Here is a 19,592-nt window from a genome sequence, read left to right as displayed (position 1 = left end):
CTTTTATTTGAACAAACTTGGTAGATACTCACTAGAAGATGTTTCATGCCAAATATCTAAGCTCTAGCTCTTTGCATTTTTTAGAAGAAGATATTTAAAGTTTTTTCTTTTGGTTGCCATGGCAACCAGAAATCTGCATGGAATTAAATTCTTTGAACAATTTTCAAAGGTGACCTGTGAAGTTTGGATGAAATTGGCTTGGTGGTTTATGAGGAGATGTCATTTAAAGTAAAAGTTTACGGACGACGGACGAAAAGCGATCACAAAAGCTCACCCTGTAACTTTGTGACAGGTGAGCTAAAAATTGAGCTTCCAGTAGTACAGGGCCTGGTTAGACAGCATGGAAGTGCAGGCTGGCGGGGCTCAATACTAGTGACAAAGGCTTCTCACATATACAGGATATTGAATGAGTGTAAGTTCAATAATACAGGAGTTGAATATATAGTTATATTATGTGAGCCAGAAGCTTGCATATTATTCTAATCAAATTATTTCAATAAATTTAGTAATCAACTTACACAAATTTAATATTCTTTTTATCTGATACCGAAAATAAAGTCTGTTTCAAGTGAAAAAGAGTCATTTTTCATTGATGCGCATACAGTATAACGCTAACATTTAGTGTGTCATTACACTATGTTTGTACAACGCAAATGACATCACGTCAAAATAAATGCACAGCCTTGCAATACCATTTTTAGAGTCGCAAAAGTCGCATTCCAGTGTTAACATATACTTTTATAAGGTCCTAATGTTGATGAATTTGAAACTCTCGTTCTTAGCAAATTACTGTCATTTTACACACACAACTTTTGAGAACAATTTGTTTTTTATGCATTCTTAATCAATGCATCAAGGGCTTCGATATAAGTAACTGAGATGGAATAAACAAACAATATAATAAACAATATATTATCATAATGCTTTAATGATTTTATCTCAAAAATAAATAAGTTATTAACAAAATAATCTTAAAGAATACAATTATAGCTTCTAACATGTAAAATCAGTTACCCATGCTATAAAATGAGATTTCATATCTTCTATTCTGTGTTATGTTAGATGATCTGTATTTTTCAACCTTTATATTCACAATGTTTACAGCATAATTGTTAATTCTAAATAAATTTCTCATGCAGTTACAGTTACATGCCCCTAGATGTCAGCTGACTATTTTTCAAAACTTAACAATATTCACTTCACCATCAACAAAACTATCATTCCATTTTATTCCGAACAACAGATCCAAACAATTGAAAAAATAAATTTAAAGTTAAAACATCTTCCCAAAGCATATAATTTGCATATGGTGCATATATACCAGTAATTTTCACAATTTTTCAATGTTATAAAATTCACAAAATAAATGAAAACATAACAAAACAACTTCAAAATGTACAAAGAAATGTCATCCAATTTTAATCATTACTAATAAATAGATTTTTTTTTCATTTTGATCCATTTTGACATAAATCTTAACAAATGCCCATTAAAGAAAAACTATAAACTATCTTTTAGATGTTATGATATCACAATACTCTGTAAAATGTCAAATAATCTTTAGGCTGCTAACAAGCTATCAATTAGGACTATTCAATAAACTACCATATAATCTCTAACAAACACCCCAGTGGCATTACATTTTCCAAAAGGTGAGTATTAATTATAGAACATAAAAAGAATGTTGATCATTTTTGTGTTATAATCCTCTGAATAATGTATTTTGGAAGTTAAAATTTCTGCTTATTTCCTTAAATTTTAAATATAATACTATCATCTTGGTAACTCTTTCATTTTCTTCTTCAAAATTGAAAGGGGGCGGGGGATCTTGATTAGAGAGGAAGTCTTCATCACAGAATATACGGTAGTTTATTTTGAGACTTGCTTTGCTCTTAGACAACCCTGGATTAATTGAGCTCTGACAATTAACATGTTTTTATAGCAAATATAACTGTTATCAAGTGGTTGTGACTATTTCTGAGTGAACATCTGTTGTGACCTCATCAAGGACGTGAGCTTCTACTGTGTCTTCCTGTACCTCGATCATCCTCATGTCTTCTTCCCCTGTCCCCTGTAATATATTTTACATCAGTGATATTTTTCCCTTAACCTGCTGATGGTTTCGCCCTCTTTAATTTAGAAGAGTTGAACCCTTTAATTTGGAAGAGTTGAACCCTTTAATTTGGAAGAATTGGAAGAGTCAAACCCTTTAATTTGGAAGAGTCGAACCCTTTAATTTGGAAGAGTCTAACCCTTTAACTTGGAAGAGTCTAATCAAAGTTTAGGGGAATTCAATATAATAATACAAAAATTAAGAATAATAGTATAGAACCTATCAGTTTTGATTCCAGCAATTTAATGGTAAAGTTCTTTACTGGGAAGATATGAAATCAGTTAAGGATTTCCCATTTGCTGACTTTATTAAATGAATTTCTCAGAAAAAATATTTTATGTTCTAGCCTAAAATTTCAAATACACTGGAAGATTTAAATTATAGAAAATTTCAGTTTTAAACAATACTTTCTTTCTTATTCTTGTCATAAACATGACACAAATTTTCTTTTTATTTCAGTCCTTCATTTGATTTATCAACATGCAATTAAATATATCAAAGTATCCTACCTCGTCTGTCTGTGGTATATATTGTATCACATACTGGTTCCCATCAATTTCTGTGGCATTCTCTGCTGACACATACATCTGGCTCCCATCCTGCTGAACTATGATGGTTTCCGGATTCATCTGTAGCACTGAAGTACCATCAATTTGCTGGGCACCAGTTAGACTGCCATTTTGAGACATTCCAATAATCTGTTGGAGGATATTTACTGCAGATGCTGTCTTTTCATCTAGATTTTCATCTGAAAGTTTTTCAGTATTTAAGTTAGAGTTTAATTTGAGGGTTAAATAAAAATAATTTTGGATAGCATTTCAGATCGTAAAAGTTGTTTTGATGTGGTGATCAATAAAACACACAAATTACAATAAATTCAAGAGAAAAGATACCGATTCATTCATTTTAAAGATTTTGCTTCAATCTGGAATGGCACAATATGACCATAATAATGAACGTTTAATTTGAACATAAAAAAATTAGCAATGCCATTATGAACATAACAGTTTCAAATTCAAAATAACTTAATATTACCAAAATGGAGGGACTCATTTAGATGAAACAGATATAATGTTCACATACCAGTAACAATTTGGGACTGAGTGCCTTCTGAAATAACTTCCATAGTAACTGGATTCTGAGAAGGATCTTCAACTTGTACTACCTGAAGATATAATGATATTTATCTTACTTTTCCTTAAAAAGTTTACAAGCATTTCATAATATTCTACAATAGACTATTAAGTCTTTGGAGATAATAAGCAAGCAAATTTATGCTAATAAAGAATTCAGATCTAGCTTGTTTTAGAGTTTAGATAAATTTTGTTGTACTAGGCAATATATTAACTCTGGCGGATCAATTTTATGCAATAATTCAAATTCTAGAAATTTAAATATTATTTTAAAACTTCCATCCAAAAAACCTTCCCTACCATAGAGATTTCAGTAACAATCACTTCTTAAAACTTGAAACTCAATAACACAATTTATAGATAGTAGAGGAACATCTAGTGTTCATAAAGTACATACAAATCATAGTCAAGAACTTATACCCTATCAAATGTTTATATTGTATCTCCAATTACCTGTACTTCAGACACATTTCCATGACTGTCGTGTACTTTTTGTATTTCTTGCACACTGACGTGATGCCGTGTTCGTAGGTGGCGCTTTAAATCAGTGAGATTACCGAAGAGGTAGTCGCAGCTAATGCACTTGAACGTGTTCACTTCCTGAGATACCTCTATTGGGGCACTGCCCAGCTGGGCAATATCCTGAATGTTAATGTTCTTATGAAACCTGTAAACAAAATAAAAATAAAATGTTAACATGTTTAATAAAAATGTTTAATAAAAACATAATAAATAGAACATTTTGAATGTATATGACAAAACGCAATCTATATATCAAATTAAGGTGAAAGTCTTAAAATCTAAGAACAAATGACAGGTGGTGGGATAGGTGGCCAAGTGGTTATGTTGTTGCCTCAACAGTAACAACCAAACCACAAAGTAACATTCACTAGTTTTTAACATCATAACTATTAAAGCCAAAAAAAAGAGAAAGTTTTGTTTCTGGTCCCTGACCCCAAAAGAGAAGGTAGGTACAAAGTATATACATATACTGGAATGAAAAGATTTTGGGTTTACACTAATATCAGATTAATATTTTATTTTCTAAAAGTCTGGGGACCAGAAAAAGAATATTTGTTTGCCTTATAGTAATATCAAATCAATGCTTATATTTACCTTGCGTAGTGGACTTTTAGGAAGCCTAGTGTATTAGCTGAGAATTTACATTCTCCACACACAAACTTCTTGATAACTTCATGCGTCTCCATGTGACGTTTTAGGTGACTTTTCTGTGTAGCCTCATATGGACATCTATATTGACAATAAACAATACTAATTAAGTTCCATTATACATATCATAAGACAAACACAATGTGGGTATACCAGGACAATATGACATTTTTTCTCAAAGTGTATAAATTAAGCTGTTACTAGCAACCTATATAAATGTACATAAAATTAAATAATGGTTCAATTCCATTGCCTTCATATCCCTTTGGTTATATCTAGAGACAATTTAAAGCAAATGTATCTCTTGTTATTTAACAAACATACATTATTACAGTAGAACTTGGTTAAGGGAAAGCCTAAGAGTCTTATGTAAAAGTTTTGAGACATCATGACTTCAACTCATGCAATACTTCTTCTGCTTTAATGAAATGTTACAAACACTATGCTTTCAATTTAGATACTTATTATGACATTTGCTTTGAAATACAACTTGTCTCTTGTCAAATGGAAGACATTTAAATGGTAACATTTGTCAAATCCAATAGAACTAAACTTATGTACTAATGAAAATTGAAGCATACACTTTCTATATAGAGCCATGTCCAATTCATGTCATCTGAGCAGATTCTATACTACAGGAGGCTAAATTAAAGTATCTTTATATCAATATTGCTGCTAATGAATTGTTCCAACTTTAATAAGGAATAGTCCATTACAAAAATTGCCAAAGGGTAATGTCAAATAACTTTGGGCGATCAACTCTAAGTAAATTGAATTTTACTGTCTTCTGACTAATAATCTTCTGTCTTTTTAAGAACAATGATTTAAATCATCATAATTTGCTTAAACTGAATAAGCAAGAAGATGAGTTACACATACTTATCACACTTAAACAATTTTCCATCATGTGATCTAACATGCCAACGTAATGCTGTCTTTGATTTATACGCCTTTCCACACTCCCAGCAGGTAAATGGTTTTTCCTTTGAATGCCTCAACATATGTGCCTAAAATTATTTGCAAGTATAGAAGAACTTAAAAATTATCAACTATAAATCTTTTTCTGAGAAGTAGAAGAAAACTTTCTTTCAAATGAAAAACACTTAACTTTATTTTGACTCATGAAAGCTGCACATAAGTGATAATATTTAAAAGAATAGAAATGTATTAAATGTTTAAGAAATATTTAGATCTAACCCTTTCGCAAGAAAATGGGTATACCCGTCCCACTCACAGTGCAAGGTATTTACCAAAAAGATGGGTATTTACATACAAGAGAGGTACATGTATTTACCAACCTGACAGGTATTTATTAATAATTAATGGATCTTTTACTATTTATATTATAATTTTGGTATGATTTTGGAAAAAATATCATTTCTTCTGATATATATTCATTTCCTTTCTTAACATTGTAGCTTTTAAATATGTGTATGTGTATAAAGTAAACAATAAATATTCATCTTTTATTGAACATTCCAGTAATTCTTAGTTATATCCCAGGAAAATATCCTGGGCTTCTATGAATATAGCTCTGACAGCAAAAGGGTGTACTATTTAATGATATACATGCAAAATAGGCTAAAAGTAGTTTTAACAATTACACACCTGGAGATTATTCTTGCTGCGACAAGCGTATGTACATAGTGGACATTTAAATGGTTTAACACCTTCATGAATCCAGATATGTTTCTGTAGTTCTGAACTGGCACGCAGGAATACTTTACTACAATGTGGACATTTATAAGACCGCCTTCCTGAAATTGTACATACAATCTTTGTTGACAACATATTCAATATTTTTTCAATTTCAAAGAAAATTGCCTCTATTTAAGCCAAGACTATTGTATTAGGCAATTGATGCTCTCAGAACCTCTATTTAGGAAAATGGAACTAAGTCATCAGAATTTTTGAGAGAAAATAAAAAACAACAACCTTCAAGTATTTTATCACTCAAATTTGGCAGGTTAAATGAAAGTAAATGGTATAGAAGCTAAATGTTGCAGAATTGCTAATGAAATGTAAAGTCTAACGAAATTAATAATTTAACTACAGATTTGTAACAAAATCATGGGATCAGATCCATTTTAGCATGATATTTAGCATTATAATTTGTGATCCATTATCGGGTCCTACAAACTTTTGTCTCACTTACAAACCTTACAAAAAGTCTTACCTAGTTTTCCCTGAGCTTTATGTTTATAGGAAAGAATCTTGTCCAGCTCTTCAGTGTTGGAGGTAGGATGGGCAACCTGAGCATGATCTTTTAGCTCTTTAATTCTGAAGGTAAAAAAGTCATTACATAAAATGGAAATCTTCTTAAATTGCATTATATAATAATATTTCTTGCATTTTTTCCTTTTCAGCTCTTTATATTGTACAAATACATGCATTGTAATTTCTTAATAACTTAATCATGACTCAATGAGTGCACTCATGAGTGCAAATGGCAAATCATACCATCAGAAAATGGCCTAGTTAGTTGGCACATGCTAGCTGCTTTACAAGTTTAAAAAGTAACAGTTAATAAATCTATGTATTTATAATTTTGCAATATCTGAAATTTAACTGATTAAAAAAGATAGGGATGATCCTATAAATTCAACTGTTATTTGTCAATATAGTTAACATAAAGTTCATAGATTAGTTTAAAAACAGATGTTCTTTTGACTCAAGTGCAACAAAAGCTTGAAGCTTAATGATCAACACCCCTGAAACTAACCAGTGCTAATTTCATATGAAGAAACATGGTCTTGACCCCAGTTAAACTCATGTGCTAGTGTTGAGGGACAGATGTATATATACAGTAGCCACATCACTCCATTAGAGTTCAATAATTTTTATATTCCCTATTTCCCTATTCAAGAAGTCATGTATCTTCAACACTTTGGCTCAAACATTTATCATACCTGTAAAACTTATATAAAACTTACGAGTTATACTGGTTCTGACATATGGGACACTCCAAACCTTTCAGCCCTTTATGTGTCATTGAATGATTCCAAAGCTGTGTTCTAGTTGACGCTATAAACGAACATTCTCTACAAGGATACGATATCTTTTCGTGCTCTTTATCTACGTGTCTCTTCAGATTATCTTTAGTTATTGCACGGAATCCACAAACCTGGCAAACATGTGGCTTGTCGCCTGAAGTAAAAAGCATCATGATATATTTCCTACCATTATAAATCTCTTGAAAGACATATTCTAATATACAAAAGTCATAGGTATTGCACTCATATAGGACACGTTGAAATTCTACCTTAAATGACAAATAGCAAAGTAACCATAAACTTTATGAAATCCACTTTGTGTATTTGTTGGCTTATAATTGACAGATCTTAAGAAAGTAGTTTCAAATTTCACATGTGTGATTCATGAAAATAACACATGTCTTTATATCAATTACAATGTGACTTTGATCTAGTCACAATTGACTTAGACTAAAAGTCCACATAATGATCAGAAGAAAATGCTATGAGAAACATAAGAACAATGGAAGGAATGAAAACTTCTGGGAGTATAAAACTTGAGCTCACCTGTGTGTGTTCTAACATGAGGTTCATAATCAGCCCTACTGAAAAATAGTCGTCCACAATATTCGCACTCTTCTGAACCAAATGTGTCACGCATCTTCTGAAATATTTCCAGTGTCATTGGCAAATAGCCAAGTTTCTCAATCAAAGCCGAACAGTTTGACGTATTGCCTGGTATACCTAAAATATCTTCTTCAGTCAGATTAGTCTCTTCAACGACAGCCGTTGTAGCACTTTCAGCAGCTTCATTTAGAATGTCAGTGTCCGATTTTTCAACAACCTCTCCTGAGTCAATGACCTTTTCCTGGTCACCTGTCACTTCTGGTTCACCATCAACATTTTCAAGCGGCTCAATTTCTGATTTATTTTCTTCATCAATATCAGTATTGGTTTTAATTTCAGCATCGGTTTCTTCAGCAACATAACTGGCATCATTTGTTTCTTCAATAACCTCATTGTTAGCTTCAGAACCAGCATTTTCCACTTCTACATATGTATCAAGGTTGTTAACAGTCTCTACAGGTAAACCCGTCTTCTCTTCTGAAAATGAGATTTGCTCATACTAGAATACTTGCAATGACAAAATTAATAGACAACAAACTTTCCGTTTAAATTTTCTATTTTAAAAAAAGGTACATGAATATTTCTGCTGAAATCATACCAAAGGAATAGACTAACTCCTGAATTAAGAATATTTGGATTTTTTCCCAGATAATAACGCAGGTACAAACAAACTTTAACAGTTACAGCTTTGAAAACAAGCGAAACAGATTGGTTAATATATTGTGACGGTAGTGCAATGGAAGCTTTAACAGTAAGTTAGTTTGTACCTACAGATTAGCTGGGAAAAACCCAATTTGCCAAGTTCCGGATAACGTCTACTAATATCCCTTTTTAAAGTATGGTCAGAATTTGTGTCGCTCTAAAAGAAATATTGAAGGCCCATTAAAGGGACTCCACTGAGGTTTTTTGATATGATGGGACTGAAAATATTTATTCCAGATAAATATACCATTTGATGTAGGCTTAGACCACTAATCTTTGTATTAAGTTTCAGATCATTCGCGCTCTATGTTTTCCAGAATAATTACTCAAATTGTAAAAATTGACCTTAATTGAAAAGCGTTAAATGCTTTTCACTCAAATTTGGCTAAGAAAAGCATAAAATACAATTTTTAATTCATTTCAAAGTATATTTCTTAACTATCTTTGCATATATTTCTGTTTAAAGTGCTCCAGCTTATTCATGTAAGAAATTCAAATGTTATATTTTAGGCTTTTAAACCTCAGTGGAGTCCCTTTAAAGGCTTTCATTTTTATATATCTCAAAAACCTTTTTATTTTTGGGATCTAGTTGCAGGTTCCAAAAAATTATTCATTGGCCATAAATATGTCTTTTGCCCTTTGGCAATTGGTATAATGATATAATATAGTGATTTAGTATTTTGTAAAAAAGTCAAAATACTTCGTAATTTACATTTGCTATCTTTACCACACATGCACATTCAACACTACCTTCTGGAGCTGTTACACATCTAAATGTTCTAAATGCATTATCAAAGTATTATTAAACAGATATCTGACCTTCCAAAGGAATTAATTTTTTTTATTGATTTCTGAGGCATAATGTGCCTTTAAACAAACTATATGTACAACAATTACCAGTATTATTTTCCTCCACTGTTACAGCAGGTACTTTATTAATGAACACATCAGCACCATCAATTAACTTGCTGGCTAGTTCATCTTCCCCAGAGTTCTGTAACTTCAGCTGAAGATTGTAAAAATAATTGTTTGTTTTGTTTTTGTTGGATTTTGAAGCCAAACCGACACTGTAATGGTCATATAGGGACTAAACTGCTTTACTGGTGTAGGAAGACCTTAGGTGCCACTTTGTTCATTTTTTCAGTCACAAGCTGACACCTAGTAATACCACTAATCTTCCATAAACTAGCTGGATAGCTTCCTCATATGACAGGATTCAAACCCAGAGTGGGAGGGGCTTAAGTATCCGGTCAGAGGTCAGAAAATTTATAACAAATTTAAAGTTTTTATAGGGTATCTATTGTAAAGTTTTGATATTTCCAGGTGATATCTTACTCTAAGAGCTTTGTAACACTGTTTTGTATTGGCAGAATAAGAGCATCAACTATGTATCCATAAAACAGAGTCAATGTCGTGTAGTTTCAATCACATAATTGACGGAATATGACTGAATATTAACTTAATAATAACTAAAGCATTTATACAAGGGATGGAAATGAATAAAAAAATAGGCTGAATACACGTTTGTATTTGAATCTGAAATACCGATTTGAATATTCTTTTTCAAACATGTTTTTGCCAAATTTTATGTCATTGAATTTGATCAATCTAGACAGGGTCTTTCAAAATCTATATGACCCTATTCTATGGCAAAATGAATATTCAAATACTGATTTCAGTATCTGTTTCAATCCCTACCGTAATTCATACTTAATAAGACATATAAAACCCCTCTAACCTGGTATATACTGGATTCAGAGAGTTCTGATGGCAGGTTGACCAGACTTTTCTCCTCCTCGGACATTATCTGATCTGGTTCGGGCAGGTACAAGCTATTCATTATACTTTCCTCAAATAACTTCTCCCATGACTCCGTGTCAGTTGTATCAACGTGATTTGATGTTAGATGCTCTACCAGCTTTATTGAGCTAAGGAACATTTCTTTACATTTACAGCACCTGAATAATAAGCAAAATAAAGACTCACTTAACATTTTAATAATTATTCCCATAACATGTAGTGCCTAAGAAATTTAGAGTGTTGGCTAAAAAACTGTCAGTTTTTAAAATGGATTCCATAAAAGACTTCACAAACTTTACCCATATTACACATCATTACTGGTAAGTCAGGGAAGAAGACTTCATCAAATTTACCTGGATATCAAAACGTCCAGAAAGAAGACTTCAGAGTGATATAAATAAGCTCTTTAACTTTTTCCCTATCAATCTTTGAAGTACATAGAAAGCTAGTACACACCTATAAATATTTCTGTGTTTTTGGAAATGTTTCTCTAGGTACTTGTTTCTAGCTGCCGAGTAGTCACACAGGTCACAATGTTTTATGACAGGCAGATCTTTTATATCGTGAACAAACAAATGTCTGTCACGATCCGTCTTCTTCTTGAACTTCCGGTTACAGACGTGACACTGGTGAATCACTGTTGATCCACGTATGTCACGACCTTGCATGAATGTTGACAGATATTCCCTTCCTGAATAGAAAACAAGTTTGAACTAAGAAATATTTCTTTTCTTTCAATCATAAAAATCACCATAAAAATGTCCATAAAATTACATTTAAAATACATTATGGAAGTGTACTCCAATGAAAATGGAACTGTCTATACTGCTGATTTGAGGAAAATCAATAGGAAATCATAAATGAATTGAATAGTACTATATAGGGATATAGAGTATTGTCAGACTGCATGGGATATCGCTAATAATTACATAAGGAAAATAGATATACCTACACTGCAAGAAAATTACTCTCAAAAATGTTTGTAAATAATGTTGCACATTTACATGGAAACAAATTTTGTTGTGGATTTAACAAATCATTCAAACCATTATTGGTGTCTCATGAGAATTTTTAGACTTCACATAAGACAAAACTATACTAGTGCACCTCTGTCCATTATTCCAGGGCTTTAAGGTCAACTTAGTATGACCATCAAATTTTTGAAATTTTACTGCATGATATAGACTGTAATAAAGTATTAAGTATCATAGTTTAATATTTCTGTTCCTCATTCGGCCCCAAAACTTTGTGGAAAAAAGCATGTTACAGTAACAAACTACTTACCTTTAAGGTTGTCATGGTATTTTCTTATGTGACTCATCAGAGATTTCTGTGTGTTATACAACTTCCTACACAGCTCACACTGGTGTTTCTCACCATTGTGAATCATGGCATGCTCAATGAGATGACTCTTGTTGACAGTCCTAAACTTACACCCTGACTGATCACATTTATAATACTGGCCAGTGTGCTTCCGAATATGTGTATACAAATTACCTGAAACAAAGTCAGGTTTTGTAATGTGAAAATTGCATGATTCATAAAATTATGCTATGATATCTGTCAAAAAAGGTAACTGTGTATGGATGGCCAAAGAAATATTTTTTTTTCAACAGTTGAAAGTTTAAGTCAAAGCAACACATTTAACGTAAAGCAGTAAAATATCAGCTTCACTAAAAGGCGGATGGCTTTCAATTCATTATTTCAGGCAAATGTGTGAATGTAAGTAGAATCACTATCTTCTTCCATGTTCTAGTTGGAGTAAGTTTCCATGTGATTTAATTTACTTGTTTCGGTTTGAAGTCACACAAATACATGTACTGGAAAGGATGTACTGGGTCATCTTACTGCAGCTTACCTGCTGGTGGAATACTTAAGGTCAGAAAGACGTTCATTCAAGAATAGAACCTCTCTACCTTCCAAAAACTAGCTGCGTAGATTTTACACATGAAAGAATCCAAAAAGCCTAGTAGGATCCAACCCACATTAGTCAGTACAAGATTATTAGAATACAAATCTGTTAACTTTACTTACCTCTTGCATTTGATGTGTAGTTACATTTAATACATTTAAATGGTCTCAACTCAGTATGAATAAGCACATGGAATCTCATATGTGACAACGACTTGAACACCTTGTCACAGGTATTGCACGAGTACAATGACAGCGTGTTAGATGAAAATCTAGATAACTGTGACACGTTTGAATTTAGTTCTTGTTCTATACAATGCACTCGGAACATGCCATCCACACCACTCAGGTCCACATTCAGTGCTGCCTCGAAGGCACACTTCTCTTCTTCAGAGAGGTCGAGAGGAAGGGTTCCGATCTGATCAGTGTCTTTCACGTGGCTCTCATCTATGTCAGGACCTCCTTTGACCTATTTACAAGACAATTACATGGAATTACTTTCAAACCCGTGTTTAATTTTACTGAAAATTTCATTTATAATAACTACATCCAATTTCATGAAACAATGATATAGTAACACTTTTAAGCCATAAAATAATAAGCTAAATTATATTCAGTAGTCCTTGTATATTTTTGCATTCTCTTGTGTTCCAATGTTTTATTCAAACTTTTCAAGAATAATAACTTTACTTATTTATTGTTGTTTGCTGTTTTAATTCATATTGAAATTACCTGACAGACTGGTACTTGACCGAAAGAGGACTCATCCTGACCATCTTGTGAACCAGTATAAAATGAAACGTTTCCATCTGCAGATATTATCGGCACAGCGTCCCCTATCAATGCTGCATTCTCCGACTCTGATGATCCTTCAATAACACCTTTCTGACCACCAGCTTCAGACAATACCTCCGACTTCACAGCATTTCCTTCACCAGGTTGACTAGTTACGCTTTCTGCGTCAAGATCAGTGGAGATTTTTCTGCGTTTGTATTTACCGTGATGATGTTTTTTAAACAGCATTGGAGGCATTTTGTATTCCGAATCTTTAAAGTCTAAATCCAGCGCGCCAGCATCGTCAAGATCATCCTGCGGCATATGGTTATCATCTTGAAAAGAAAAAGACAAATATAAAATAAGTTTATTCAAGGCTTATCAACAATGAATTATAATTGACCAGACTGACCCATGGTGAAAATACATGTACACTGTATATCACTTAAATTTTTTTAAAAGTCTGATCCAATCCCCTGATATTACTTTCTATTCCTTTAACAACTAAATCCAACTGCAATTATCTGTTATGCATACCCACTGACCATCTTATGTTTGAATTTTTCTAGGCTGCGAATCCTGCGTGGGAGTAATGTTTTTCCCCCACATAAAGAAGCCATCTGACATTTTATGCTATAGATAAGTAACAGAGAACACCTCAGCATTGTATCATCTTATTGTATCATGAAAGCAATAATCATGATAAATCATTGTATCAATAAAATCAGATCATCTCTTCTCCACAGCTTAGGGGATAATACTACTTCAAAACTGCTACAAAAGTAAAGAATATTTACCTGGGTCTGTTGTTAGGCCGTCTTTTACAGTAAAATCTAGATATTCCGACAGTGCAGCACATTTATGGGCATTAAATACCCTCTCCCTAGAGAACCATTTCTTACAGCGTGTGCACAGTAACTTCCCATCTTCACCTGTATGAATGTAAAATAAATCAATTACATAGAGCCACCCTTAAAATATTGGTTTTTATTATTGCTTTGTGTTCAGGTCAGCAAACAAAAGCTATGAGACAGACTATTTGAAGGTTCTGAAACACATATGAGCCACGCCACGACAAAACCAACATAATGCGTTTGCGACCAGCATGGATCCAGACCAGCCTGCGCATCTGCACAGTCTAATCAGGATCCATGCTGTTCGTATACCAACCTTATTACAAGTAGAGAAACTGATAGCGAACAGCATGGATCCTGACCAGACTGCGCGGATGTGCAGGCTGGTCTGGATCCATGCTGGTCGCAAACGCATTATGTTGGTTTTGTCGTGACGTGGCTCATATAATAAACTTTTGAATGTACTTTCTATGATAATTAGATACTTTCATAACATTATTTTCACATAAAGCATGGGTACCGCTATTTTTGTTTGTCAGTAAAATCTTGATATAATGAATATGATGGAAGCAATTAAGGTTTCCCATCAGTTAAAAATAACTTTTGAAAATTTTAAAGCCAGCTGTTGATTGGCTGATAGGGAGTAGGATAGCCAAAATTTTTCCTTAAACAGCAAAGCATATGAAATAAAATTATTATATAAATGTTCAACCTATACAGTGCAGGAATTCTCATTACCATTCATTAAAGTAAGCTCAGAACACATAATCACATGTTCATTTTGTCATTTACTAAATGAATATAAACTGTACCAATTTCTGGTATATTTTTCTCTTTGGTTTCCACTACTGATACTTTTGGTTCTGATTTAACTTTTTTTGGTCTCCCTGCTCTGCCTCTCTTCTTGTACAAGCCTTAAAATAGAACAACAAACTTAATTAACCCTTCTCATGCTAAACATTTTAATGGACTTGCCCCTTTTTCAATCTGAAGTAAAACAATTAATTTTTTTTTCGGTAAATTTGAAAGTACGGACTGAGAAGTGCTGACCATGACCTGATGGCACATATACGTCTGCACTGTTTGCACAGGTAAAATAATTTGTCAACAGCAGACTAAGGTTGTAAAAGATTTAAGTTTATCTCATGAAGGTTAATAAACCAAACCATGGAGATGATTTTCTTCCTTTAAGTCTGGTTTTGTTAAAAACTACAGTATCAAAGCTGCATACATCCAGAGTAGCAAAAAACTTTATTTTTGAAATCAAACTTAACTTTTGTTTGTTTGTTTGTTTCATTTTACGCCTTTTTCCAACAGTATTTCAGTCATATAGGCGGGTAGTTTCCTAACCATCGTTCCTGGAGAGTTACACCAGTACTAGACTACCTTCCTCCGTGCTACTCATACCTATATTCTCACTATATTTCTTAAACTAGTCTATCATTATATCTGGATAAAAAGTTTTCTTCATTTTTTGGGGAAAATTAATATTCGAAATAAGCACTGGCTGAACAGCAAACATTGCAAACCATGATCAAACAGCCAAGATATGCCAGCTGATCTTGGTTTGCAATGATTTCACAGCTAAATTTGGTCAACTCTAACAAGCTTAGAGGTAAGTTACATGTTTATTAAGAGTTAAGTAACATTCTATTATTCACAATACATGGAACAAGAGCCATTTTTTGCATATTTGGACATGATATAGGCATTTTTCGGGGCTAAGGCTGGGTTAAAATATTTGAGCCGCGTCATGACATAACCAACATAGTGCGTTTGCGACCAGCATGGATCCAGACCAGCCTGCGCATCTGATCAGGATCGATGCTGTTCGTTACTAACTCTATAAGTATTACAAGTAGAGAAACTGATAGCAAACAGTATGGATCCTGATCAGACTGCGCGGATGCGCAGGCTGGTCTGGATCCATGCTGGGCGCAAACCCATTATGTTGGTTTTGTCGTGACGCGGCTCAATTTACTTGTGCACTTGACAATACTTGTACTTTTTAGAACACTTTCAAAATTTCATAAAAATTAGCATGAATGTGGAGGAGTACTGTAGTGGAGCTTAAAATTTTCCAGTTGACAGAAATAAAAGTATCTACCCATAACCTACTTAATTTCTTAAATGGACTAGTCCACCTTCAATTTTTAGAACTGTCCATTATCAATTTTAGGGATATGAAGATAGAATTGACAGTTGGTCAGACAACAATTTAGAGCTGAATTTGCTGACAATATATCAATTACCTGCTAACATTTCCACATTAGCTTTATCTTGTTTAACTTCAGTGAATATTTGTTCAGCATTTTCCAGGTTAAAGGTAGGTAAATCTCCTTGTAAAATGATAACTGTTTGCTGATTTTCTCCCTTTGAAATAAAACACACTATAAATATAAAGAAGATAACTGAACCATAAAACTAAAGACTTCGTAAGTTCAAATTTAATAAAGTCTGTTTCACTACATCTAAACTGAAGCCAGTTTGGTAAGTGACCTGCCAAATTTATGGGACTGACCCAAATTCTACTAGCCAGGGGCTAGCAGGCTACTACTTAATTCGCAGACTAACTTATATTAAGTACTATTTGAAGAGAGATACAGGCCTATAGGTATATTGAGCTAAAAGTAAAATATAAGAAAATACTGCAATAACTGAATATTAGTATAGAAAAACAAACCTGGAAGATGGTGCCAGTGTTGGCAAGAAGGGATTCAGATCCTGGCAAAGTTACTGCTGTACTGACCACATTACCATGTTCATCAGTCACAGCTGAAAAAGATACATACAATAATGATTTAAAATCTTACAGCCATAAACATTCTTTTGTTGTATTTTATTCAATATTGATGATTCAAGTAGTAACAATATACATTAAAATCCCTCGTAGCTGTGAATTTGAATGACAGAATCAATCTGATCAGGAACTTAGAGTTGATAAAGATTACTGAATATAACCAGTAAGATTAAGGTGCAAATTTGCGCCTTAAATAATGCCAAGAGGAATAATTGAAACATAATCCATCAGTAAAGCTGCTTAAAGTGTAAAGTACTCAACATTTTCTCCAATTCATAATACAAGACAAAACTGTCTATTAGTAAAGCCAATGATCAAGGTCATTTATTTCTTAGGTTACTGTCTCTTTAAAGAAAACTATGAGGGTTTCTTTTTTCAACTTATTTGGCTTTTCAAAATTTTAATCATAAATGTAACACAAAGACAATTTCAATCCAGCTTGACCCTGGATATGTTTTAAAATGATGGAAAATAAATTTATCCCTTTTAAATTAATTTGTGAAAATGCAATTTTAACTAGATTAGAGTAGAGACCAGTTATTCATTAAGAATATACCCATGGTCATGTCCTCGGAAGAGGGTATGTGGACCAGATTAGTTACTTCATTGACTTGTGTGGTTGCTCCAGCCTCCATTGTTTGGTTACCCTCCTGACTGGTTGCAGATTTTGAACATAATTCATTTTTGTGAAGAATGAATTGTTCAATATCGTTTAATGAAACCATGCAGGTCCCACAAATAAATGTGTCCAGGGGCATCTTTGACACACTAAAATAGAAAAAAAAATCTTCAACAAGTGTTTGGTTTTTTCATCAAACGTTTTTTTAAGAACATATAAGTCTCTTCAGACAACTTGTTTCTAGGTGTCTTAATCAGTATGAGTCCTTTTCGTTCTTAAATTTATGGTAGCCTGATATTAAATACTGGATACAGTACCCAAGATCCCCACACTTCAAGATATGACCTCAGGAATTAGCTAGAACTGATGCTCTACCACACAAAAATTCACTTGATAATCCAAAGTTGAGCATCTTCTGTCATTGCGCATTTTGGCAAAATCTTTAAATTATAATGGGTACTGGTTGGGGACCACCAAAACCGGACAACCACCAAACCCGGACGGCCCCGAAAATGCTTGATTTAGAATTTTCTTTGTTCAGTGGTTTTCAGTCACTTTTTATCAACATTAAATGCATGTTTCTTCTAAAATTAAGTAAATTTATTTATTTTAACCTCCGTAAATGGTAATATTTTAATGTCTATTTCAAGAATGTTGACGTTGAAATTTGGGGGTCAAGAAAGCAATGCCTGACATCATATAACAGCAATAATAATTTGCAAAGTTAACAATAGAATATTCAATATTTCAGCATTTGCTGCTGAAATATTGTATGTCATGTTAAAAATAAAAAAAAGAACACCAAAGCGTTTATCTGAATTTAATCAACGTTATTACATGTCTGTCCGGACACATGGTACTGTAGTATGTACAATTTAGGTAATTTTGATACCCTCCTTGATGGGCCTCAGATACAAGCGTCAACATAATCAGAACTAAACAAACTAGTTTGTAAGTTAGGAGAAGAACCTAGCTGTACTGTGTCAAATTTTTGTACCTCTAGCTTTAAAATTATGAAATTTGTATAGAAAAATGTTCAAAAAGTGTCCGGTTGATGGTCCCTGACCAGTATAGCCCTGGGCTAATTCGCTTTGTCAAAATAAAATGTGTCACAAAAAAGTTGGTGTTAAATATTCTAATGACTGTCAGATTAAATCGTACATACTTTTGCCTCGTGAACTGAGAAAGGAACAATTTATTTAGCACACCTGTTCATCTAATAAACTGGCATGTTAACATAGTCAATCTAGTCTAATATCAAAATAAAACGAAACTGAAAGTTGTGTCGTACGAAACAACCACCAGATCGGAACATATCGTCAAAACACACTATGAATGAATTTAGAGACAATTTAAATCAAGTTAAAAGACTTTTCAAAAATACAACTGTATGAAATATCTTTTAAACCACTTGTTGTTTATTACCTTTGTTAAACAAAAAAGTGTTCTCGAAATGACATTTGAGTTCCTGTTCAATCGCGGCTACAAAATGGCGACCATATTTTATCAACTTGTCACGTGATAATACTACGGAACACGGAGGTAACGGCATTAAGCCACCAAATTTTTGTAGGTAAACAATTCGCCCCACTGACAATCCGACCCATAATGATTTGCCTCAGATTAGTAACGATTCACTTTAAAAGAATCATTTAAATTTACTGTAAATAAATCCTAAATACAGCTTACGTATACGCTTTCTATAAATTTGGCAAACTAAACTTATCTTTTATACTTGTAAATTTCATTGATATATTTCAAATTCTAACACTCACGTGATTTTGTCACTATAGACAAAGAAGGGAAAAAACTGGTGTTAAACTGCCAATAAACACCGGTTAGGGACTACTTGTATATGCGCTGTTATGTTTTCACCCTCGATTGTATAGTTTACAAAGCATTTTAAAGCAACAATAAAAAGCATTTTTATTCATATTTTCAGTTCGTATAATGTTTCCTTTTCATACAATACCGAAATAATATCTCAAATACACTAACGCCACATATTAGATCCATATCAGTTAATAAATATTTTGACAAAACGGCGCCAATCCGTAAGCAGCGTAATGACGTCATCGTAAGTAAACAACTCATTCATAAACAAGCTGACGTTATTT

General features: G+C 33.0%; 1 protein-coding gene across 1 annotated transcript; it reads right to left on the bottom strand.

Moving 5' to 3' along the window:
• Nucleotides 1-1,606: 1,606 nt before the first annotated feature.
• Nucleotides 1,607-18,748, bottom strand: LOC132751391 (zinc finger protein ZFAT-like). The gene is made up of 22 exons (XM_060741559.1): nucleotides 18,641-18,748; nucleotides 17,413-17,624; nucleotides 16,740-16,831; nucleotides 16,309-16,429; nucleotides 14,869-14,970; nucleotides 14,000-14,134; nucleotides 13,161-13,537; nucleotides 12,552-12,897; nucleotides 11,802-12,014; nucleotides 10,974-11,208; nucleotides 10,456-10,675; nucleotides 9,615-9,723; nucleotides 7,956-8,492; nucleotides 7,350-7,563; nucleotides 6,593-6,696; nucleotides 6,025-6,173; nucleotides 5,296-5,423; nucleotides 4,363-4,497; nucleotides 3,700-3,913; nucleotides 3,197-3,278; nucleotides 2,623-2,861; nucleotides 1,607-2,071 (listed from the first exon to the last, which is right to left on the bottom strand). Exons 2-22 carry the CDS (start codon nucleotides 17,612-17,614, stop codon nucleotides 1,958-1,960), a joined length of 4,068 nt encoding a protein of 1,355 aa, XP_060597542.1. The 5' UTR covers nucleotides 17,615-17,624; nucleotides 18,641-18,748; the 3' UTR covers nucleotides 1,607-1,957.
• Nucleotides 18,749-19,592: the final 844 nt, after the last annotated feature.

This window comes from Ruditapes philippinarum, unplaced genomic scaffold (assembly GCF_026571515.1).
Source record: "Ruditapes philippinarum isolate M1 unplaced genomic scaffold, ASM2657151v2 ctg247_1_1_1_1, whole genome shotgun sequence".
Lineage (NCBI taxonomy): Eukaryota > Metazoa > Mollusca > Bivalvia > Venerida > Veneridae > Ruditapes > Ruditapes philippinarum.
Note: the sequence above shows the minus strand (reverse complement) of the source record. Positions and strands in the feature narration are given on the sequence as shown.